This window comes from Oryzias melastigma, linkage group LG22 (assembly GCF_002922805.2).
Source record: "Oryzias melastigma strain HK-1 linkage group LG22, ASM292280v2, whole genome shotgun sequence".
Classification (NCBI taxonomy): Eukaryota; Metazoa; Chordata; class Actinopteri; order Beloniformes; family Adrianichthyidae; genus Oryzias; species Oryzias melastigma.
The window spans coordinates 3109505-3135526 of NC_050533.1; the positions used below are offsets into that span (position 1 = coordinate 3109505).

At 38.8% G+C, this 26022-nt stretch overlaps 3 protein-coding genes across 5 annotated transcripts in view; 2 read left to right on the forward strand and 1 right to left on the reverse strand.

Moving 5' to 3' along the window:
- Positions 1–740: 740 nt before the first annotated feature.
- alkbh1 (alkB homolog 1, histone H2A dioxygenase) lies at positions 741–4997 on the reverse strand. The gene is made up of 6 exons (XM_024276165.2): positions 4751–4997; positions 4518–4626; positions 4221–4383; positions 3945–4035; positions 3117–3310; positions 741–1930 (listed from the first exon to the last, which is right to left on the reverse strand). The coding sequence occupies exons 1-6, from the start codon at positions 4976–4978 to the stop codon at positions 1507–1509; spliced, it is 1209 nt and encodes a 402-aa protein (XP_024131933.1). The 5' UTR covers positions 4979–4997; the 3' UTR covers positions 741–1506.
- A 28-nt stretch (positions 4998–5025) lies between these two features.
- LOC112148814 (SRA stem-loop interacting RNA binding protein) lies at positions 5026–8145 on the forward strand. The gene is made up of 4 exons (XM_024276179.2): positions 5026–5156; positions 7436–7494; positions 7669–7776; positions 7908–8145. Exons 1-4 carry the CDS (start codon positions 5090–5092, stop codon positions 7974–7976), a joined length of 303 nt encoding a protein of 100 aa, XP_024131947.1. The 5' UTR covers positions 5026–5089; the 3' UTR covers positions 7977–8145.
- Positions 8146–8485: 340 nt separating this feature from the next.
- Positions 8486–26022, forward strand: part of adck1 (aarF domain containing kinase 1) — a 59415-nt gene continuing 41878 nt past the window's right edge. Inside the window, exons 1-3 of one of the 3 annotated variants that reach the window (XM_024273536.2) lie at positions 8486–8658; positions 10005–10143; positions 12708–12791. In XM_024273536.2, coding sequence (XP_024129304.1) covers positions 10012–10143; positions 12708–12791 — 216 coding nt within the window. In that variant the 5' untranslated portion in view covers positions 8486–8658; positions 10005–10011. The other 2 variants (XM_024273532.2, XM_036209929.1) reach the window with 2 other exon arrangements.

Genomic DNA, 26022 nt, shown 5'->3' on the forward strand with positions numbered 1-26022 from the left:
TAACGACATGCGTGAATGTTGTTGATCATCAGGCTGCAGAATCATGTCAAGACTTTCACATAAACGTTCAGTCCTAATTGTTTTTGTGGAAACTTCAAGCTGCAGTTTTAAGACCCCATTTAACCTCGTTTCACCTGCAAAGTAAACACTACGGCTCCTTTTTTTTTATAACTGCTGGAAATTAACCTGAAAGGCTTTAGAGAAGACACTCAGTGTGTCAAAAAAAAAATTTGCTTTTTTTTTTTTTGTCAAGATAATGTACAAATTGATCTAATTACTTACAAAAACTGATTTTTAATTCAGCTTTTTTCTGCAGTTTGGTCATAAAAAATCAGAAATTTAAAGTTCAACTGCAAAGCAGTCACTTAAAAATTTTAGAAAGTGATTACAAAAAATATAAAAACACTGTCTGGAGATCAGGTGTGTGAAATAAAATGAATATGAATCTGGGTGTCGCACAAATTGTGTTGAAACTATTGCTCAAAAAATATGTTTTTTGCGTCAGAAAAAAAGAAGAAGTTTCTATTTTTGTTGCATTTCCTGTTTAGATCGCTCTTCTTCATGAGAATTAACTGACTTTAATGTTATTTTTGTCCTGTCTGTGATCAACGGACTTTATTAATACATCATTCCCCATCAAAACCTTTTTTTGACTTTGCTATGATTTTAGAGAATTTATCAATTTTCTTGTGATTTGTCGCCATCTAGTGTACACTGTTCGGTATTGCATAAGCTGAAACTTTTTTTTTTTTATATATTAGAAATGATCATTAAATATTAGTGCTTCTCATAGCATAGAATTTGCTTTGAATTTTTATTTTGTTGCCATTTATTTCAAGTTCAAAATAGCTGAAAACGTGACTATTTTATCTTAGAGGCACAAGAAGAAAGGAAAAAGATCACTCAATTTTCAAAATAAAAGACAAAATTAGTATTTGATTTTGAAAAACGTATTTTTAATAAAACTTTGAACCCCTTTCACTAAATATTTGCTCCCTGTAAATGTTAAGATTTGTCGCCACCTAGTGAACAACTTCTGGTATAGCACTAGTAAACAAATTTAACCCAAACTTTTCATATTATTAAAATGCTCATCAAATATTACTTTTCTATTAGTATTAAGTTTGCTTAAATTATTTATGCTGACATTAATTTCCTATTGTTTACAATTGTGATAACTGGCAAATTTTATCTTAGAGACACAAAGTTAAAGAAGGGAAAGAAGATTACCATATTTTCAAAATAAGACACAATTTTTTGCAAGATTTTTTTTTATTTTTTAAAGTTTTCTAAACTGGTGCAAAACTGGCAAGCTTTTTGATAAGATGAAACAACAAAATGTTTCTATTGCTGATCATATTGCACCTCTTAAGATATTTAAACATGATTCAGATGTTGTAACACCTTCCTCAATAAACTCGACTCCACGAGTCCTTATGTGGACGTCCTTAAACGTCTTCGTCACTGAAACCTTTCAGAAGAAACAAAAGCGATTGGACAGATGTTTCACGTCTCATTTGTGGAGTCGCTGCCACTCCTCTTCCTCTTCCCAGACTCTCCATCATGGTATCCACTTATCTCTGTCCTTGTAACCGATGGGGGCGGTGCCTCCGGGAAGCTCTGCCCCGCCCCCAGCACCTGTCTAACAGTCATGTTTACCCTGGATTTCTGAATGTAAGCGGAGCACGCCATCCAGTCTTCCTCAGAAACCGGCTCCAACATGCCCCCCACCTCCTGGGGGGAGGCGGGGCAAAGGTCCTCCAGAAGGGCGGCGTGACCCCGAGGTGTCGGGAGGATGCGCGGGACGGCGTGGTAGAGGAGGCGGCTCTGTCCCGACATCACCATCACGTCTCCACTGTGCACCAGCATGGCGGTGGGGGGGTCCTGTCTGCGGGTGCCCCCCAGGAGGAAGATGGCCGACTGTCCGAAACTGTCAAAAGAAATAACTAAGTCAGGTTTCTAAAGGATTTCAGTTTTCTGGATTTAAGGGTTGTAAAAAGCTCGTTTATCATTGGTTAAAAAAATGTGGTTAATTTAAAAGTCCCCCTCCAATGAAAATCATGTTTTTTGACAAGTATGTGTGGGATTTTTCTTATAAATGTAGCAAGAAATAATTTTGTTTTTGCATTTCTGAGTATTTCTCCTTTTAAATCAACCAAACTGTCTTGGACAGACTCTGTTTGAATGAATGATCTTCTTTCCATCAACAGCTCTGCTGCACATGCACTAAACCCTCATCTGTTCCTAGTGTCTAGTTCAGGTTCTGGAGAAGAGAAGATGGTATCTTCACATTGACTGCAGTCAAATGAGCCGTCGTTCACATTTCTGTGGTCAAATCAGCATCACTGGATCAGGTCAGCTTCAAAAGCCACGCCCCCTCAGAGGAGAATTTTGGAAACAGGCTTTAGATCAACATGAAAAATGGCTTTTTAAGTCATTTAGGTTGTGGTTAAAAACTTCATAATCATAATTAAAACACTACTGGGAACGTTTTTTTCAAATAAAAAAGCTTGTCATAGGGGGACTTTAAGGGCAGAATTAGTTGTGGGGTACCTCAAGGCTGTTTATTGGGCCTCATTCTGTTCCTATTAGATTCAGTTTCTGGAGTTTTTTTTGTATATTCTTTCCTAAAAATATTATTAGTTCATTTTTTTCAAGACATAAAACAAAAAAAAAATCTGCTTTTTAAAGAGAAATACAATTTTATTTTAACAAACACAATAAAGGAGTTTAAAAAATACATGAGTTTAGAGTCTAAACTTTAGACAAAACAATGATAAACATCTGAAAACCAGATGACTGAATAAAAAAACTATGAGCCAGGAACTAAAAAAAAAGGAAGAAAAAACTCTAGTTTCAGTCTTGAAGTTTTTTTTATATCAAGAATTATTTTCAAGACAAAATCTTTGCTCAGATGTCTGAGCCTCTGAGGATTACGGTCTGATTTGTTGTCATCATCGGCCCAAGAGACATTTTCCCCTCTAGACTTTGATGATTTAACCACTTGTTGAAAAGAATATAACCATGTTAGCGTTTACCGCCTCCTACAGATCCTCCTTTAAAGTTCAGTTCAGATTTTTGCTTTTTAGAAACAGGAGTCCTCCTCGAATCCTCACCTGAACGACAGCAGAGGCCGCGTGTGATCCAGCTCCGACTCATCCACGTGGATGCCGAGAGACGAGTCAGGTCTGTAGTAGTTTAGGATCGCCGCCTCGGACCTGAAGCCCGGGAACCCGCAGGCCGAGGCCACCTGGACCGACAGCGAGTGGAGATCCGCCGGAAACGGAGTGTGGTTGTCGGCGGAGTAAGTCTGAGAGCGGGAGAGCACAAAGTGTTTGAGATCTCAGCGGAAACAAAGACTGAAGTCTATTGATTTTAACCTGAAACCGTCCAGGGAAATGGACCACATCTGTCAATTGTTTATACTTTTTGAAGTTTTATTTTCTCTAGTTCCTTTAAAACTGAAAATTACACATATGTATATATACTTTTAATACCCTAAGAAAACGTTTATTCTGTCCTGCAGTAGTCTTGGACTGTAAAATTGTTTTTGCCATTTTTCCTTCTTAACCACAAAAATGGACCCCGTCACATTCTCAACATCATGAAAGATGTAAATATGTTTTTCAGTTTTCTCACAAAATCGGAACACTTTTGTTCAAGCGACCTTCATGAAATTTCACACGCAAGTCACCTCATTAAGTCTGCAACAACAACCAAAGTTTAGTTGACCTTTCACCTCAGGAAGGGACTGTCATCTTTAATAGTAAAAAAAAAAACTCAATTGCCAAGGAAATTCAAATATTTACTTCTACCGATTCTTCAAAAAATGATGTAGATCGGTTTGTCACCTCCATGTGACCAAAAAATAAAATGGTTGCTATGGAGATAAAACCAAAACAAAGCCTCCATTTTGGAAAAAGTGTTTTTTTGACGAATGTCACCTTGCTGTCCCAGTTGTAATGATATCCCAGAGTGACCCAGTGCAGCTTCTCCAACAGAGTCTTGGGTTGATTCTTTCCAGAGGAAGGAGATCTGTGGGTCGAAGGAGTAAAAGGATTGTGGGGATACACTGAGATTGTTCTTGCTGCTATGGTGATGAGAAGCAGGGAGTGATGTGGCATAACTAGAGTAGGAACCGCCTCTTTAGGTGCAATGACTGATGAAGATGTTGAGAATTATAGTGAAAAAATGTGAACATCTTCCACCAAAGCTCTCACCTGAGGACAGGTGCACTCTTTGCCCAGAGGTCCTGGGTGTCACAGGGAGACATGTGCAGGTCCAGGTTGCAGACGTTTGGTTTCTGAGGGTAGATCTTCAAGCACTGCCTGACCCAGAAGGGCTGGGAGCCCCGCAGGAAGGGATTGGAGATGAAAATAAAGCCTAAAAACAAGAATCGGGAGGGATTTTAACACAAAAATAATTTTAAATCTTTAATGCTTGTTTGGAGAAGACTGTAAATAAAGCCAATGAATGAGAAGATGAGACCAGGTCAGAGGAACATGCTGCTGCAGTACCCGGGAAGCCCTGCAGGCTAAAGGCCCTCCACTCTCTGACGGGCTGCAGTCCCACCCGGGCGGCCTCCTCGTCGCTCACGGCAGCTGCGTCCAGGTGAGCTGGAGTGACCTGCCGGGGTCACAGGTGAACATGTGTCCGTGACTTCACTCAAACACGTCAGCTGAGCAGCGTGCGCGCGTGCAGGCCATGATAAACAGTCTTTTAAGGTTCATCTCCGCTGCAGTTTCCTCACCTTGTCCTTCGGCAGTTCGCCGGAAAAGTCAATCACCCCCCTCAGGTCGGGAGGGGGGTCTCTCCTTTTGTAAAACTTAAACATTTTCCTAAAAACATCTTCCCCGCTCTCCACCATGGAGGCGGCCATCTTTGCCATTACGCAATTGACCCCTAATCTAAAACTATTTTTAGAGCTCATTTTTTCATAGATTAAAAAATGTTTTCTCTCAAAATTACAAAAACTCATAATTTATGTAGTTATTCATTATAAAACGATGTCTCAGTTTTGTTTAATTTATTTTTGGGGCGATATTTTGGTCACGTGACGTTGCGTCACGGGTCAAAGGGAAGAGTAAAGATGGCGGCGTCGTCCAAAAGGGTGTTCGAGCTGTTCGTGTCAAAGGTTCCGTGGACTGCAGCCACCAGTAAGTCCAGCTTTCTGTAAGAATTATTCTGATCCAACCTGAGCTGAGGTTCGGAGACCCTCAACTTTGGTTCGTTTGGATTTTATTTCACTTAGCATGGGGTCACGCGGGACGACTGTAAAGCGTTCACGCTCAGAGCGGAAACAGGAACTCCGGAAAATCACTAAAAAATAAAATATTTGACCTTGAAAAATGTATCTTACTTAGTGATGTGCAAATGAAGTTTTCTTGAAGCACTGAAGCCTTTGTCTAAATTGGTTCACTAAAGAGCAATGCTTCATGAGCTTCATTTGCTCTAGTAGGACATCCAGTGGACACAAAAAATAACAGCAAAATCTGATCTGTGGCATTTTGAAAATAAAAACCCATGTGCAAACATGTTAGTAAAATAAAGAAGTTTACAAAACATGTCCATTGCTGTAAACTTTCACTGTGTGTGTTTACTGATGTATTGATAAAAATAAATGTACACAAGATTATTTTTTCAAAACCTCTCAGAAAAACTATAACATTATAAAAATGATAAATTAAAGTGAGGTAAGAGTATAGGTGGATCTAATGTGTGCTGGTGCTAAACCAGTCATTTGGGGGGGGCTCTTTTAAAGTGTGAAACAGGTGCTTTAATGAAATAAAAAAAATGTAAATAAACGTTTTTTCCTTAAACAGATATACATGAAAAAGCAGTGTCACAGGATGAAGAGTTTGGAAAATGATCCTATTAACATTGAAACCAGATCAGTGTTTGAAGGGACAGAATATTTGTGTCATTTGTAATTGTATTATTATTCCTCTAAATTTAAAGACGTTCTCCAAACTATCTCTACCTCAGTCCGAACTATCTCTAAACTCGCCAATCGTAACTCTCCATCAAACACCCGCATTATGAATGGAGCCTGCAGGATTCATGACGGCGTCAAAAAAACTGGCGACGAGCCTCTGTGTACCGAGAAACTCCTCCTCCCTCCTCTATACCTGCCGTGAAGCTTCAATTTAGAACGTCTCATCACAAAATTAATGTGGGGATGTACACCCTTAAGACGTCTATAATTACTGCTATTCTAAATAAATATAAAGATGAATCTTTCACAGATATTGCCCATCCATTGTTTTTAAGAATGTAACTCCGGCAATGAATTAAGGACTACTTTGCATAATTATTGCACTTTTGTAACACTGAGATATGACGAGTGATTATTGTTTATGAAACAATGTTTTTTATTATTATTATTATTTAAATCTCTTTTGTCTCTCTGTATGGAGCCTGAAGGATTCATGCCTCTGTCGAGACTCCCGGCTCTACCTGAACCACTTCATGAATTAGTCACGTGGTACAGCCGGGCAGCGAAGCTTCAGACGTCATCATTCTCAGCTCCTCCCCTAGATGAAGCAAGCCTCGATACATGCTTCACGGAAGCTCCTCCTACACTACTCGACACACGTCTCGAAGCCTCGATACAGAACGTCACATCACTACTTTTACTATATATATATATATATATATATATATATAATAGGTAAAATTACCCAAGTAGAAGCAAAATTACTCGTCCAAAGTAGGAATTATTAGCTGTTATAAAACTGTAATAATTTAATAAAGCACAATATTCTGTCTATAAATGTAAATTTAAGCAGATAACTGTGTATTATAAATGCTTAAAAAAAGGTAAATGATTGAAAATAAGTGGCCACTTTTTAACAGTCCTGAAAGCAAAAGCTATTTCATAATTGATGTATACAAATTCGGTTTTATAGAAAAAATATCAAAATTTTAGAGTACATGTTTAAACCTGATCTGGATTAATAAAGTTATTTGATCTTAAACACACTCATTTACAATTGCAAATTTGATTTATTGATTAAGATTATTTAAATAATTGATACATTTGACTGTTTAGTTTTATATAAAAAAACTTTAATATTTCAAAATCATTTTCATAAACCAACACATGTGGTTCTTCAAATGCTTCCACCATTCTTTGAGTGTTTAATATATCACTTATATCTGATATTCAATGCCAAAAACGTTTTTTTTTTCTTCATAAACAGACCATTCCTATATTTAAATCAGGGTAGACCAAGTTTTCAGGTTTGTCAGTTTGGAGTTTAATGTGTTCTGGAGCAGTTTGCTATAAGCTTAATTAACAGGTCAGAGTGAAGGTTCACGTTTCCTTCTCATTCTGCCCAAAATAAAATAAAATAAAAATATTTGAGAAATTAGATATAAAGCGAGTATATTTTGTATTTTCCTCTGTTTGTGAACAAAGCTTTTGTTTTTGCAGAGGAGGTGCGGGAGTACTTTGGACAGTTTGGATTAGTCAAGAAATGTCTTCTGCCATTTGTAAGTTTCTTCTTCTTTATAAGTATTTATTCATTTATCAACTTGTTTCTTAGATCTTCCTTCAGAATTTTTTTTTTTTTTTAACATGTTTGGCATAACTTTCCTGGAAACTTCTGCCCCCTTTTGGTGGGTGGTGTCCACTGCTCCTGACTTTGCATGTCTGTGCTGAACCAGGACAAGGAGACAGGCTTCCACAGAGGCTTCTGCTGGGTCGGCTTCACAACAGAAGAGGGTTTGAACAATGCTCTGCAGAAGGACCCTCATGTTCTGGAGGGAGCAAAGGTAAAGCATTATGGGTAATGGAGTTATACGGCAAATCCCTGACCTTCAAGTGGACTCTCAGGAAGGATGCATGAGACAAAGCTGTGTGTTCTCTGCAGAATTTGGTTTCTAACTGATGCTTCTGCTTTTAGCTGCAGGTTCAGAGGAACAGACGCCCGTTTGCAGGACAGAGGTCCAACAGAGATGCAGAGTTTGACTGAAGCTTCCTCTGTGGTCCTCCAGAGAAGAGAGAAGCTTCCTCTGCCTTTTCTTCATGTCTGAAATGCTTGTTGCAACCAGTGTTTGCTGTATAGATTCAAACACTTAAGTCCCTCTGTTTTTGTGTTGTAAAACAAATATTTGTTGACAAATAAAAAACTTTATTTATTATGATGGTGTCACACTTCCTGTTTCAAATATAATCATAAAAAAATTTGAATATTTATTTGGGACAACAGACATACATTAGGAAAAATAAATGAAACTGAATATATCATTGTAAAATTTAAATATAATTTTTGGATTAAAATGATAAAATGGAAACATAAAACAATAATTAAAATAAAAATTAACGATTTACTCTCATAATATGCAAAAGTCTGTCTAAAAACCAGTGTAAAACAATTTGCATTGCTCGTGACGGATATGTCACGTGTTCAAATTACCGGAAATGTAGTCCAGAGTGGTTGAAAATGGCGCCAATAAGAGCGAATATAATCACCATTTAACTCAAAAAGTGTCTTATAATCAACACATAACCAGAGATTGATTTGCTTTTTTAAAAATTCCCCTCAGTCCAACAGGAAGCACAAATGCTTCCATCAAATTCAGAATAAGGACTACATTAACCAGAAGTCCTTGCGCTCAAGTTGAAAAGAGGCGAAAAGGTCAAAACCGGAACCGGTAAGTTAGCTGTCGCCAGCGCGTGCATGGACCGAAAGGAGGCGTCTGTTTCTCCGGTAAAATGTTGTCGTAGCTGCGGGTGGTGGAGCGTGACGGCTGACTGTTGTGTGTCCGCTCACACAACGACAGTTACACAACGTGAACGGCCATTACACAACACACACACACGAAAGGAACGGAACGTCCAGGTTTTCATCCTGTTATGTTTACATGAAGCTAATTGGACTCTGGCTGAATCAGTTCTGCATCTGACGTCACAGGTGAGTGTCGGGGGCGCGCATTGCGGGATGATTGCTGTGAAGTGAAGTTGGCTTTGATTGACAATGATGACAGGACGCATGTGCGGCGCGGGAACATCTCTGGACGCTGAGAGTTTGGAACTGACTCTCCTGGAAAGTCAAATAGAGATTCTAAATCAATTAGATTTTCATTTTATTCTTTAGTTTTTGTTCACATGGAAATAAAATGATAATTTTTCAGTTTTGCCATGGTTAGTTGTTGGTCATTGTTGTAGATAGAAAGATACCTGTTAAGGTGAGTTCCAGCTGTTCCAATGACGTCATCACCCATGCAGGACCATTTCTCAGTGGCAGAACTCCTCTAGAATTTAGATGGGATGGAGAAAAAACAGCTTTTAAAAGGAACATACATATTTACATATGCAAAACAGCTCGAATGATGTCTTAAAACAAATTTTCATTTAAAAAGGTGATAAACATTGACTGTGTCCAGTACTGTGACGACTGAAGAGGTTATCTTCCAAACTAAGCTTTAGAAAATTGCATTGGGATGCACACATTCCTTTTCTTTAATTTTTATGACATTTATTTAGTTTCTCTTTGATTAAAAGGTCTATATCCACATCTTTGTTTATACTTTAAATACTATTAAAATAAAGGAAGAATTGTTCATTTAGTTTTTTGAAAAAAAAAATCACAGACTTACATTGATTTACATGCATCAGTCTCATGAACTTTGTTTTTAGTCGTTGACTGAGTTTTTGTTAAATTTCATGGTGTGTATTTTTGCTTAAGCTCACACCTGTGACAGGTGTGTGATGGGTGTGAGCTGGGCTGAGTACCACTGCTAAAATACTGAATCTACAAGTTTATATTTCGATTCAGTTTGTGATTTTATATAATTAAAAAGGATTTGTTTCACATTTGCATTTAAAACAAATGAAAAACTTTGAATTCTGTATTGAAAAATAAACTTGAAGTATTTTTTTTTTGGTCTGAAAACGATTGATTTGTTTAAATTAAGAGTGGGTTTTAGGTAATGACTGGACGTATGGAAGTATTTCTCTCTGTTAACAGTAAAGAATGGAGTTTGTGTTTCTCCTGCAGTCCCCGGATGGCTGCCCGGCTCCTCAAGCTCTCCTCTCTGGCCACGGCGGTGTTCGCCTCGTCTGGGTTTTACCTCTACAACAAGCAGCTGGACCTCAGTGACCTGAGCGTTGTCCGTTTTGGTCGAGCTGCAGCCACTGTGAGTTCATGAATGCAACTTACAATAGAACATTTGTATCTATTACATAGTACCGCAAATCGTCTCTTTCTTTTTTCTGTTCAAATTCTCTTCAAAGATCAACACGTGTTTGTGCAGAGCGACCATACGAGCCATTTTACACACCATTTCACTGGTAATAGGATGTAGTGCTGCCACAAACAATTATTTTAATAGTCGACGAATCGGGTCAAACGAAAAGTGGATGTAAAGCACACATCTTAACCAGCATTTACTTTAAACTAACAAAAAATAAAGACAATAAAGATGATAGTTTATTAAAGTTTTAATGAGTCGTACAGCCTCTGTCCTTCTTTAGTTTCAGGGATTGAAACAAGATTAAATCAAATGAAATAGAGATAAGGAATATACTTTCCATCAAACTCGTTTTGACAGGTGCCTCACCCCTCAAGATGAATAAACAATTTAAAAGGAATTTTATACATAAAGAGTATATAAGGTCAAAGGTCAGCTGTCAAAATGAGTTTGATGGAAACTATATTCCTGATCTCTCCAATGAGGTCGGAAACAAGGAACTATTTTTCAAAAATCACTCACTCAAATAATGAAAAAAGGTGCTGAACGCTCACAACTTTGTTCAACGTTACTACACTCTGACTCCATATAAAGTATTGACTAATCAACTGTTAAATTAGATGTCAACTGTTTTAATAGTCGATTAGTCGTTGATTAGTCAACTAATCGTGGCAGCTCTAACAGGATGACAGAATCTGTCAGAAAAGAATTCCAAACAGACCCGACTGCTCACCTGTGCAGACACCTGAGAACAACTTTCTCCAGAACAGATCAGATCATTACTGACTGAAGAAAGCAGATCCGATTCACAAACATGAGATATTTGCTATTTCTGTTAAGTATTACCATTTTTTTCCTTTTTGTTTTGCACATTATTTTCGTATTTTGGGTTGCGGTTGCAGTGTTTTATGTTGTTTCACTTTAAAAGTTAAATAGTAAATCTTTTTTTTTGTTTGTTTTTATAATTTATTTTCTAGATTTTACCTAGGAGGAAAATAAAATCTTTAACATATTTTATACTTATAAATACATTTATTATATAAGTTATTCATTATGTGCATAAGTTTATGTAATTATTGATTCGTTTAATGAAACAACAAAACGATCTAAAGATCCAGACGGCTAAGAAGATCCGTGTGAGGAGCTGCAGTCTTCCAACGTCACTAAAGAACCACGAGACGAGAGGATAGACTATTTATTGGTTTAATTTTTGGAATATTATAGATTTATTTTTTTCTGCAAAGATTACAGAAAGGGATTGTAAACATGTGGTTGTTGTGTAGCTTTCTGAAAAATACAGAGGAAGAAAAACATTGTAAAAAAAAAAAAAATAGAAGGGACTGATGCTGTAAAGATCTTTGACTCGTCTCGTGAGTCAAATAAAAAAAATAGACAGAGCCTACATCTGGATATCACACTTTCACAACAGTTACAGATCGTCCAAATGGATTCAACCTTTTGAGGAACTAAATACATGTTTAAAAGGACTATTGACCTATGACGTTATCATGACTCAACGTGGCTTTGAAACTAAGACTTAGCATGGGAAAATAAAAGATTTAGAAAAAAAGGCTAATTACATTTAACACAATTAAAATATTACACTATTTTATTTTTGCCATGTTCATTTTCTATCAATTATTTTCCTTTCAATGCCAAAGAGCTGGCACTGTTGCCATGTGCAAAGGGCGGTGTCTGAGGGGCGGGGTTTCAGATGGCTTTTATATAGAGTGCATCTGGTGAGTTATCCACAGACATGATGGCATTAAAAGTTAAAGAATCGAGAGAGAACATAGTTTGTAAAAATCAAATAACATAAAAAAGTGTACAGAAAGAGAAAAGTAATTGACTAAAAAGGATTGACAGACTTGTAACGGTACATTCATTTTACTGAATGTAATTTAAATGAAAGTCTTGGCAAAAAATGTGAAAAAATAATGACAAGCTTTAGTTTCAATGCCGCATTAAGGCATCTTAATGCTGTATTGACCTACTTGTTCTCCAAAATATTGTTATATCAGGTATTAGCAAAAATTAAAAATCAGTCAATACTATTCATTTGTGTTTCACTCAAACTTTCTTTGGCTAATCTGGTTCAGATCTCTTTCTCCTTTTTTACCTTGTATGGAGGCCTTTAAGTATCACATTTGTCGTGTCAAAAAAAAATAAATGTGGCAAAGACGCTTACATGACAGAAAAGAGTTTTGTTTCCCCCTTTTTTCTGTTTTGTTGGACGTTGGTTTTTCCGGTCTAAAGGAAGACCAGCTGGTTCTGATCTTCAGTGTTTGTGCTGTGATCAGGATCTGTGGTTCTTCAGGAAAACAGGTTTCAGCTTCACTAAAGCTGATTTTAACCATGACTCTGTGGGGATTGTGGTCTGAGATGTGAAGGTTGTAGTTCACATCATCTCTTGACTACTTACAAAAAAAAAAGAAGACATGGTTGACTTCTGATCCATCAGATCCAGATGGATAATCAAACTGCCTGCTGATCTTCTGCTTTGTCTGCAGACGGTGGTCATCAGCTACGACTACCTCACAGCGTTCAGACATGTGGAACGCGGCACGGAGGAATATTCTACACTCAAGTCCAAGGTAGGAGGTTAAATCTTGAGCTTAAACTCACTGAAGAAAATTTTTGTTCAGTTTTTGATACGTTTATTCAGATTCTGTTTGTAATCAGCCTTGAGTAACGTATTTTACATTTGGATCGAGCAAATGTTCTCGTGATGCAGAAATCCTCCAAACTGGTGATGTGTTTAGTGAAACCTCAGTCATGCTTCAGACAGAAGAGCCTCTCTTCTTGAACTTCCAAACACACTTGTAAAACTAAAGGAGGTCGGCAGCGTTAACTGCTTTTCAGAAGGAAACTGGATGAAATTAAAGTGATTGTTTCTCCCTGTTTAGAAGAAATACAGATGAGTTTTATCCAGAATGTAAAAGAAAAAAACAAAGAGGAAAACTAAAGAACAGTTCAGTGGTTTTTCCAAAGTTAGCCATCATTCCTGAGTCTTCATCATTGTCTTCATCAGGACCATTTGACATGAGGTTTGTGCATAAATATTTTTTAAGGAGACTCTTTTAAGCCTTTTTTAGTTTATTATTCTATAATGTTTAATGTTATGCGCCTTTAGCGTAAGCAAAGATCAGGGTCTTATAAATGTAAATTTCTTGTGTTTTTGTGAAATAGTTTGTGTTCTTTTTTAACCGTTTATCCCAAAGGTGTCAAACTCCCGGCCTCGAGGTCTACCTTACCATTGTAGCTTTTAATTGGCAAACATACCTGATCCAGGTGATCAACAGTAAGAGGGCCAGTTCCTGAAAAAACAGCGGGATGCCGAGCCTCAAGGCCTGGAGTCTGACACCTGATTTACACACTAAACTGTAACATTTTTAGACCAAATACAAATTATATGTACAAAACTGCTTCTTTAACATTTTTACAAAACCATACTTTGTATTTATAACTACAGAGAAAATAAAAGTATCAAAACTTAAGTTTTTTATTTATTGCTATAGTACAGGTGACTCTACATATGTAAATATGCTTGCAGAGTTCACAAAGCTGGAATAGTTTTTGGTTGAAATTAAGATTATTTTGAACCATTTTTATAAAATGTTGCCCCTGAACTGTAGCTGTGACTCAAAGTAGGTGCTCCTCCTCCATTGAAAACCATCTTTTTTGTGTTTTTTACATGTTGTTGTAGCATTTTTTTCCTCATAATAGAGGTCGTATACAAAATAATTTATGATTAAAAGTTGTTTCTGAGTATGTCGTGTTCGATTCGCGATGTTGCACAAACAAGTCTATTATAAGGGATGTAACCATGCTCAATTGGTACTTGGGGATCCAAAGTGTGCCGAGAAAATTTCCCCCACACCATAACACCACCACCACCACCTTGAGCTGTTGATACAAGGCAGGATGGATCCATGCTTTCATATTGTTGATACCACATTCTGACCCTACCATCTGAATATGGCAACAGAAATGAAGATTCATCAGACCAGAAAACGTTTTCCCAATCTTCTATTGGTTAGTTTTGGTGAGTGAGTGAATTGTAGCCTCAGTTTCCTGTTCTTAGTTGACAGGTGTGTGGTCTACTGTTGCTATGGTCCACCTGCCTCAACATGTGCATTCATAGATGCTCTTCTGCAGACCTCGGTAGTAACCAGCGGTTCTGAGTTACTGTTGCCGTTCTATCAGCTGGAATCTGTTCTCTGACCTCTGACCTCTGGTCCCAACAAAGCATTACAGAACTGCCATTCACTGGATGATTTTGAGCCATTCTCTGTGAACCCTAGGGTTGGTTGTGGGTGAAAATCCCAGAAGACTTCTGAAATTCTCAGACCAGCCCGTCTGGAATCAACAACAATGTCACATTCAAAGTGACTCCAATCACCTTTTTCCTGATACTCGGTACATCCTCTTGACCATGTATGCCTAAATCCATTGAGTTGCTGCCATGTGATTGGCTAATTAGACATTTTAGTTAACGAGCAGTTGGACAGGTGTGCCTAATAAAGTGGCCGGTGAGCATATATACATTTTTCTAAAAAGGAAAATTGTATGAAAGAACCATCACATCTCCTTTTTGGTCTTTGTATGAACCTTTGGTCTTCGCCCTGATGAGGCAGATTAAAGAACAAGAGGTGTAAAAAGCAGAGAGGGAGGCGGCTTTATGTCGGCGTGATTATGCAATGGCGTCCTTTGACTCGTGCGCTGGCTTCCTCTGCTCTCAGAGGCGACAGCCTTCTATTAGCATCTCATTACAAACCTCGCCAACAGATGATTGGGAAATTAAATGAAGCTGTCTTAATGGAAATGAATAATGCACGAGTGATGTTTAGGGGCTGGGAGGAGGGGGCTGAAAGAGTTCAACGCCTGAATCCAAAAGATTTAAAACCCGTCATTTTTTAATGTCTCATTGAAGACCAAAGACAGAGAAATGCCACGTAGTCTCTTGAAAGTCTGACTGAAAAGTGTCTTTGGAATAAAATAACCCAAACTGCCAGATTAAACATTTCAATCTGCAGTTTCTTTGCTTTTTAAAGGTTAAAGGAGAGTGTAAAAAAATCTTATAAAATGTAACTTCAACAGCTGAAGACTTACTAAAAGGATTTATTTCCATAAATTGTATTCCTTCATTTATGGTTAACATCTTCTCCAACCTACCAATACAAACCGATGACATTTAAGCTTTAGTCACATGCACCTGTACGGCGGTGGACTCCAGCGGGTTCTGTGGATCCTGGGTTGTCCGGGTCCGTGGAGGGTCGTAGAGAAGAGGGGAGTGCAGGTGTGTCGATCAATTCCTTTGGGTCGTACGGGTAACTCAATGGACGTCATGAAAACGGAACGTGCCATTGTCACGGGTGTGGTAAATGGCTAAATCTGGATCTATGGCTAGCATCTCATTGGTTCCCTTTGAACCGGACATCATGTTTGGACTTGTTGACTGGTTAGCCGGATACAATTGGGCAATCTTTTGAGGGTGTATGGAGACAAGTTGGGTAGTGTTGAAGTGAAGATGGGAGGCAGTATGGGGTTAGAAGAGTTAGTGTGAGTGTGTTTGCTCTTTTTTGCACCTTTTATTGCTCTTTTATTCTCTTATTTATTGGCATTCTACTAGTATTTTAGTCAGTTATCTACTATTTTAGTCTTTTATATTTTTGTTTTTAATCTTGACTCTCATGGTCCCGGGAAACGCTATTTCACATCTAAAGTTAAATGTGTAACTCTAACCCTTCCCCCGAGTGTATGGAGCCAAGAATAAAGAACTGACCACCCGGATTTAGAAAATTATAAGTGAACAGTCACTTTAAAATATTAATAATAATGAAAGGACGCTCAGAAGATCATCTCACTCAAAGCTGCAAAAACTTCTTCTTCCACGGCCCTTTCCGGTTTTTTAGAAAGTTAAGTGTTAGTTATAATCGGATAAAGTTTTTCAGGGCCCATGTACAAAGTTCTATTCTAATCCAGTCTTTGATCCGATCAAGGACATTTTACACATGTAACCGCATTAATGTCCATTAGAAACCAATGACTGTATGTGAGAACTGCACTGAATGACTCCACCCCCCTGGCGTTCCAAACGGGAAGTACCTGGTAGTTCCAAGAAGTCAAAATCCCATTGAGTTTTATAGAGAAATAAACAGCTGTTACTCACTCCTTCCATTAGTCAGAATAACCATTATAGCTCAAATAATTTTTAAAAACATGTTCTTGATAATTTTCACAATACCATAGTTCAAGTTATTAAGACAAGCGTTCGGAAACTGATCAATCAGATACCTTAATAAAAGTGGGCAGTCTTGCGTCCAACGTTCAAAACGTTTGACAAATTCCCTCGAGCACCCCTTTCCGGGGGGTGTGGCCTTCCAACAAGCTCATTTCTGATTGGCAAGTGTGGTTGCCATAGAAATTTTGACTTAATTATATTCTGACCAATCACTGCTCGCACACACAAAAAAAGGAAACACTTAATTTGGTTGGAGCCTAAAGGAAGCTATTTTCTATGTGTGACATCACACTCACTCGCTCCAGTTCTCAAATACAGACAATGGCTAACATCCGACCATCTGAAAATAAATCTTAAGTGTTAGAACATAGAAACCAGCTACTGTTGTATTTGATTCTCTATAAAGTAAAAAAATTTTGACCAAATCATTTCCCCGAAACTTTATGGGATTCACACCTGAGGATTTCTAAATTCTACCATGGCGGCATTCATGATGTGAAAAAATGGTGACTGGCATCATTTAGTTAGAGCTGGACACTGGTCACTTTCTCTGGATGACATCACACTCACTCACTCCAGTTCTCAGATACTGTCAATCGTAGAAACCTAAAGCCGTAAATTTAGTAGTATTCTAAGTCCGATTTTTATTTATTTATTTATTTTTTATTTTTATTTTGATTGCTTGAGAAAAGCCATTTACAAATCTTAAATTGGTGGTTAGGAGACATTTAGGGTTTGATTTTTTTTCCTTGCAGAGGACAAAATGTCATTGCTGGTAGTCAGGAGGATATTTCTACATTTATTAATGGATTGATTCTTTTGCATTTTTCAGGATTAATCGCTTGTATTAGTTTATTCCCTTTAAAGGCTCAAGAGAAAAAGAAGGGTTGTTCCTTTTTGCTAAATTTAGACATAATTTTAATGACTTTAATTAATTTATGATCCTAAGACTTGCTCTCTAAATCTTGAATTTGGTTCATTACCAATCATTTTTTTAATTGTAATATGGTAGTCCTATTTTTATATAAGATCGATAATTTGAATTTATTCCAAACTCATAGTCCAATCAATAAAACTACATTGAAAAAAAGAATTAAAATTCCTTTAGGATAGTGTGAAATAGGCTCAAAGTCAGAAATGGTTCAGTTTTGTCATCTTTTAAAAACCTGAAGATAAAATCTAAAAAGAAAAATGTTCCTTTCCTTCTGTGACAGCTTTCAAACACCGTTTGATTGTGAGTCAACTGGAAGCAGTTGCATGAGGAGGCGAGGGCTCATCATTGGGGAGGAGGAGGTGAGGCGCGGAGAGCGAGGACAAACGCACGCTGATGATCCCTCTCCTCCTCGCCGCACAGCGGCTTCAGGAAAGCAGCCATTTTGAAGGCGGCTTTTCATTTGCGAGATGAAAGCGGAACAAAACGCTGATTCACTCGGCACATCTGCACAGCTTCGCGCTCCCTCCCTCTCGCCGCCACCCCAAGGTTGAAGATAAAGAGTTGCACCCCGGTTCCTCTGAGCGCGTGCAAGGTTGTTACGGCGATATAGGAAGGCGCCACGGGGAAAGGGGAATCAAAGAGTCAGCTGATGCTGATTAGTGACTTCTCACCTTCAGACTTTTGTGATTCAGCACAACCTTTGTGCAGAAGATGCAGCAGTTTTATTTTAAATGTCTGGAGGAGGATTTTTACAGATCAAAGTAAATTCAGATGAAAGGGAAATACTTTATTAAGTGGATAATTAACAGAAAATAGGGAATTGGATTTGGTAGATCTGTCAAAGCATCCGTTGTTTTAGAACATGATCAGACCTTTTTTTCTCTTTTCTTCTGAAACAGTGAAGCAAAAAGATGATGATAATATGAACAAATTTTATTTGAACGTCCCTTTCAGGGCCCTCATGGACACTTACAAAAGACAATTTAAAAACAGAATTAAAAGCAGAAAATTGAGTAAAACAAGGAAGTGATGGTGGAAACTACTAGGAATTTGAGTTTAGTTTTAAAGGTAGAAACTGCATCTGTAGTCCTAAAGTCAGGCGGAAATGACTTCCAGAGTTTGTGGCGGAGCGGCTGAAAGCTGGAGAGGTCAGATTGGAGAGTCACAGAGGGGCAGGGTTGTGGATGGCTTTTATAGTATATAGGAGGATCACACACCAGAAGTGATGAGGGAAGACTGGGACCGGAAGAAAGAGAGTTGAATGAACTGTGTCCGGCCAGAGGGAAAGGATTTGAAGCAGTCTGAAGTAGTGTGGATCATGCGAACGGATAAGCGTCCTCTGGAGGAGCAGGTCGTTGGTGATTTTGATGAGTCCAGGTTCAGTGCTGTGTCAGGGATGGAAACCAGACTCAAGGGAGTTGTGTTTAGTGAGCATGAAGTTGTTTGGCAACTACTTTTTCGAGGAGGACAAATGAGGGTCAGTGAATGCTGAGGCACCTCAGGAAAGAAAGTGCATGACGTTTTCAAGGTGGGACACAAGCAGATCGAGCTGGCACAAAATTTCTATTCTTGTGACAGAAAACATAGATTTTCAAAGTAAAAGATAGAGAGGAGACTCTGCAAAAAAAAAGTTAAGGCTCAGGAAAAAGAGGATTTAAAGAGTCTGTGATAGGATCTAGGAAGACAAAGCAGGCAATACAATATATGTACTTAATGATTTTATAATTTAACTTAAAAAATAGTGAAATTGATCTAGTTACTGTAATTAAAACACAGCTGCAAGTTATCTTAGTTTAGCGAAGTGCTGTTTGGATTAAATAAGAATAATTTATCTTTCCATATTAGTTCTTTACAACAAAATATTTAAAATATAACCCTTAACAGCCACATTTAAGCTGACGTCGGGGACGGAAAAAAAAATCACGAGACCACATTTCTAAAGTTTTGCAGGACTTTCATGAAGTTTTAGTTTCATTTGGCTAATTTTTTTCTTAGAAAATGATCTAAAGAACAAACTTCAGTTGAGGTGTTTGCTGCAAAGCTGCATGTTTGGAGTTTGCCCGCATTAATTGCAGCAACCCAATGATTGCAGACTTTACAATATTCCTTCTTTGTTCCATATAACCCAAATGGAACATCATCATCCGTATCAAGACATCCAGTAGCTTAAATGGAGTTAATCAGTTTCTGTCAGAGTTCTGAGGTGTATTCTGAACATTAGGAAATGTTTTCTCAATTTTGATGAAACTTATGAATCTTTTCCTTCAATAATCCTAACTGAAGTTATCTTCAGTTATTTTTAAGTCAGTGCAGTTCCGTTCTTCACCAGCAGGTGTCAGTGTTGACTGAATCCTTCAGAGAGCTGCTGCTCCTCTGGGTAAACAGGGAGGGGGCTCAGCTCAGAAAAGAAAAGTCCCCCCCCCTGGTGCTGGGGGTTTTATGTGATGGGAATTGGCTGTGGAAACGCTGGGTGGGGCCGGATGACTGCTGACCTTGACGAGCTCACGGCTGCAGCTTATCGGACAAACGAGTCGGAGGAGGAGGGAAAATCCTTGAGGGATGTGGGGAGGAGGGCACGTTTAACATTTGCTTCGCAGCTGCCTGCTGTAGTTATATCATGGCTGTCAAGCTGGAGCCCGGTTCAGACTCCCCGCTCTCCGGGGCCGGGGAGCATCGAGATGTGCGGGATGGAGCTGACTAAAGGGCCACCCTTCAACTTCACAGCCTCGAGTCCTCCCTTACAGAAACACTCAGGACTGGTGCACATCAGCACACGATGTGGACATGCTTGTTGTTACCATGGTGACCAGTAAAGTCAACTCTCCGTTGGAGGGTACATGTGTTCTGTGTTATTGCGGCCATTTTGGTTCTGGTTCGTGTGGTCTCATGCGGCGAGAGTTCATTTCTCAGGAAATATTTTGGCCCCGGGGCGAGTTTGAACCATTTCAGAAATTCCTAATTTAATTCCTAAACTCTGCAGAAGTTGGGACTCACTACATCGACCATGCTGTTCCTGAAGCTCACTGATGACAAATGTGTTGCAGTTTTCATTCTCCTGACCTGTAGGTTTGGAGGGAATATTTTCAGTCACCCGTTTGGGTGATTGACCCGTACTGCTTGTCCAGTCGATGGAGGAGAAGTGGTGGCACCTTAAGGGGAGTGCAGGTGTATCTTGCTGTTCCCTTGATGCTCGTATGGCCACCTTAACCCTCGTGCTCTCTTATGGGGTCCAGGTCCCCACCCTTATATTGATGAGTGATTCTTCCCATGATACGGGTGGAAAGGATCTTATGTGCATAGTTCACTGGATGAAACTCATTGAGGTTGAACCCTGATTTCAACTGGGCTACTGAGCAAATAGAAAACATATTTTTTTCGATTTTTTTACCTTTTTGTTGCTGCTTTGTGACACATAAATCATATATTAAACCAAAACCAAATCATGACCCAAAAACTGAGGTTATAACCAAATCATGGGGAAAGTGAATCCCTACTTGACAGGTAGTTGTAACGTTTATCCTTAAATCCCGTCTTTGTTGGGGTTTCATCCACATGTTTCCTGGTCCCCGCTTCATAAATCTCAGTTGCTCTTCCTGTTCCTCCCTGCACCACTTCTGTCTTCACACCAAACACACAGACCCCAGCGACTCCCTTCAAAATGACATTATGACATTCATTAATAAAAACTAAAACAGGAAGTGGCTGATCAGCAGTGACCGTCTTTGCTTTGGACGGCCTTTCATGTGGTCCGGTGAACATTTGCACAAGTGTTTTCAAATCTGGACGGCACACAGCAGCTTATCTGCACCGCGATTCTGCTCTGAATAGAAATGAGTCGGAGAGATGCTTCGGAGGAGGAGCCGGCTCCAGTCTGCTGTTTGAGCAGAAAATCTCCAGTTTGCAGAAAATTATTACAAACTCCTGATGGGGAGAAAAACCCTGCGGACGCTTTTTCAATTTTACACATTTTTACATTTTAAATCCTGTTCTTAATTACAAATATAAAGTAATTTCACTAAAGGGAGACCAAGATTATGTGGATTAGTGATTCAAAGGATTGTAGCTTTGATACCTGTGATTCTATTGGCTGATTATAGGTGGTCTGTCATCATTTATTATGTTTAGAAATAAAACCGGCATACAGTTGTGGTTTGTTGTTCCCACAGTAAGAGATGTTTTAAATGCATTTTGATGCAAACAAATTCAGAATTGTTAAAGCCAAAAACATGAGCCATGGGTAGTCAAAAATGTCCAACTGATTATTTAATCTTAAAGAAGAAAAAAAACAGAAAACAAATAGACTTAGACATAGACTTACTGTTTTGTATTTTACAGACATCACTTGGGGAAAAAATCTTGTGGAATAAAGTTAAAAATCAGAGCATGTTCCAAAATAAAAGTCACTGATGTCCAAAGTGTTATTTTTTATGCTAATTCTAAATATCAACACAGCAAAGCTCTAAAAAATATCACGAGAGATGGTTCCTCAAAGTTTGAAAGTAATTTATCAGAACCTGAAGAGAATAAATGATATTTTATTGTAATAATCTAATGTCACTGTTATTTTACAATTTAGAAACGCAAAATGTTGATCATCAACCAATCTTATTGAGTTAACCGTCAATAAATGAAGAACTGTTGACATTTTTTATATAACTAATATTATATTGTATATATTATATTATATATCTATATTTTGTCTTATTAAATGTATCATATCTGCTTTTGTAAAACAATAATATCACTTTTCTTTATTTAGAAAATCTTATCTGATTTTCAGGATCTTTTTTGTGTTATAAGGTTGTTCTAATTCCTGAAAATAAGTATAAACTTTCAAGCTTTTATTTTGAAAATGTAATTTTTTTAGCTTTTTTTGCTCTAAGATTTTTCTGTCTTTTTCAGACCTAGTGTCCTTTTTCAGAGGGCAGACGGTGTTCGATTTCATGACTTTTATCTGGTTAAAGAAATTCAATAGAAGTCTGTATCTAGTGTAAGTTTTTATAAAAATACAGATCTGAACGTAACACTGTGGAAGAAGGTCATCTTCTGGTCTTCGTCTTCTTTATTTTTGACTAATTTGAAAATCTTAAAACTGGATTTAAAAATTTGATTTCAATTTCAAAAACATCTTTTTGTATATTCTTATGTAAGAATTTACTTTTATTAAGACAAAAGTTTTAACCAGTCTTTTTTTAAAGCAACAGCTTCATAAATAGTGTGTTTCCAAGCAAATGTTGGTTTGGATATGTAAATGGTAAAATAAGAAGATTTGTTTTGATTTAAATAAACCTTTAATGATTTTTTTCTTATGTTTTTCAGTCTTGAATCTTTTCTCCTGGATGTGATCTCCAGTCATTTAGTTTATTTAATTTTAACGATTTAGATCATTATATGTAAAACACTTATTTTTCTTCAAAGGAAATACAGTCAGTTTTAATATGGATGGTGGTGCAGATCCTGGTTTAAGTCCACCATGTCTCCTGATTGACTCCTGGAGGGTCCGGAGATGGAACCACCCCCTCCCTGTGAGCCCTCCAGGCTGCTCAGCTGATTCTTCCAGGTGCTGAGCATCCTCTGAGTCGCGGTGAGGATGTTCCCGCCGTTCTCCCGGCTCTAAGACACGTCTACCGAGGCGTGACGAGAAAATGCAGAGCATGAAATTAACTGTGGCTCCTGCTGAAAATTCATCACCCCGCACTGGCAGGAGGAGAGCAGCTCCTCCAGCCAGGCCTCCCAGAGATAAGCAGCTCGTATTTCTCCCTCCTTGATGGGCGGAGTTCAAATAAATCGTGCCTTTAAGCAGGCCGAGCGGCCTGAGCAGACCCCAGACGCTGCAGCAGGATTCCTGCGCCGCAGCCGGACCCGCAGACGCCCCTATTGACTGCGGGGGCTTAAATCTGAGCACAAACAGTCCGCCCCGCCCCTCTGACAGGCAGCAGGATGAGCCTCAGTGAACTGAGTAACGAGCTAATCATGAGCATCCCGCTAATAAATAGGCCCCGTTCATAGTCCACTAATCCCAGTCATTTAACCCCAGTGTGGCTGCAGAAATCAATTACTGCAGCTGCTCTCTGGGTGCAGGAGGGGGCTGCACACCTTCAACCCCCCCTAAAACCGGAAGTTTAGCTTGTAACAGAAGAAGAAACCACTCGTTAAGCTGTTCGAATCATGTCTGCAGGTCCGATTGATTCTTTCTCTCTGTGATCTGCTGTCTGGAGGGGTGGGGGGGCTGCAACTAAACAATTTACCATCTGTGCTTAATGACATCTGAAAGCTGAGGCTGCAGGGAGCTGCCTCAGAAACCCCTCCACTTTACCACAAACGTCCAGAAGAGCCACCAAACTGCTCTTTTTGGTTTTCTGGTTCGTCTAGAACGATGATCACAAAGTTCAGATTAAAATGATCTCAGACCTGATCTCCTGATTTAACCGGCCCCACCAGGATTTAGATTTCTGTATCAGTAGAGGTTCTAAATTGCTTTCTTTTTATCTGCGCTTGATTTTTTTTTAAGAGCCTTTTCTTTTCAGTACAAACTTTTCTAAAACTGTCTTCACACCAGAGGTTTTCCTAAAAGCATCTTCTAAACTCTGAACTTTCACTTTTTCCTTCAGATTTTAATTCAACTTTCAACTGAAATATTTGCTCTTCATCTTTAAACATGTAAATCCTTAAAGAGGCCGAACCTTCATCCTTTTCTTGAATTTGAGGGTTTAATTGGTTTAATTGTTAACGGGGGGGCCGTCCTCCTCCATGCCACGTTCCCGCAGAGACCCGGCGGGGGGGTTAATGTTGGTGTTTTACCACAGATCACCGTGTCTTTCAATCCCAGCTGCCCCCGTGTGATTGGACTGCGCATGTTTTTGGGGGGAGGTGGGCGGTGGCCAGAAGCAGCCAATCTGCCAGCACCGTTTCTGTGGTGATGTCATCTTCAAACTGAGGGCCCGCCCCCCTCCCTGAAAGCGTGCTGATTACTGGAGCAGAGCTGAGGGAGGAAGAGCGGTGATCGATCTGATGAAGACCGTGATCCGCCGCCGCCGCTGCTGCAGCCGATGATGATGATGGACTTCCAGGCGCGATCCGGACGGACTGCGGTTCTCAGGCTGCAACAGTGATGACATAACCTGCAGACGCCGGCCTGCTGTGATTGGTCGGCTGCAGTGAAGTGAGCTGCAGCTCCAAACTGGTTTAGTTTACTAGAATTTACACCTGAATGCAGCATGTGTCCGGTCATGGCGTGTTCTGGAACGCGACTTTCACGCAGGAGGCTAAATCACCCGCCGTTGGTCTCAGAGGTCAGACGGTGGCGCTACAGAGCCCACGGGCTCATCTGCAGATCTCTGGTGGCTTGTTTCTGTCACTGCTTCGTCATCATCGACCAGATGACACTCGAGTCAAACGATCCTGTGGGAGGTGTCCGTGTGGTTATGTGTGTGTGCGTTCGGGGGGGGGGGGGGGGGTACAGAGGTTAAGGGGAGCTAATTTCACGCCTTTTTATTTGCCCGGGTCTCAGGAGAGGAACTCTCTATAAGCATTATCACTTCCAGCTGCTTCAAATGGGACAGACGGGACACACACACGCACACCAACAAAAAGCAACTAACATAATAAAAATGGATTATACCATGTGTGTGTGGGGGGGCAATAAATGAATACTCTGTACAAATCTGCAGATTTTCTTTATTATTTATTATTTCAACTCAGTTTTATCTAAATATAGCATTTCAGTTACACTTACATTATTGTTGAATAAAATTAAAAATACATATATTTAGATGTTCTTTGTTTAGGGTTAAAATATATATATATACTTTTTTCCTTAAACCTTAGAGCACTATCGCCTGGTGATTTTCACCCGAGCAAAATTATTTACATTATTTTAAGTTTGTTGCATTTTTTTAATGTCATGCGTCCCTGAGTTAAGTCTCACATGTCCCAGGAATGAGTGGACCAAAGGCCAAGTGTACAGTGTCATTATTTCTTTTTTTAGGATTTTTTTTTTTCCAAAAATTCCTACTTTGTCAGTCATTTTCAAACATGTTCTTAGGATCTTCTTATGCTTTTTTCCCCCAATTTGTTGCATAAAGCACAGTTTGAAATAAAAGAAAAGTACTCTAATTCATCATGTGTTGTCATATCTTGATCTATTTTTATAAGAAATAATTTTTATTGGGTACTGGGTAAAAATTACTCGGCAAAAGTGATGGTGTAACTTTTTATAGCGAAAGTCTTAGGGTTACCCAGACCGACAGATGAACTTATGCTAGCAAGAAAATTCTGTGCCGTCAAATAATAACTTTTTAAGGGCAAAAACTGCCTTGAAATTTAATTTCAAACTTAAATTTGTTTCTAACAGCTGATTCTAAACAAAACCCAAATGGGCCGAGTATAGAACCCTGAGGAATGCCATAACAGACTCGAATAAGACCTACTTGGAAGAAAATTGTGTTTTGGCGTTTTTAACATGTTCTTGTGGGATTTTTTTTTTGGATGATAAAGGACATATATAAAGAAAATTGAAATCAAAATTGTATTTCTTTATTCAGGTGATTGTGACTCAGGAGCAGACAAAAAAATCCAGTTTAAAAAAAGCTTATTTTTGACGTAAAACATATCCTGCATAAGCTCTGAGCTCTCCATTCTAAAGGTC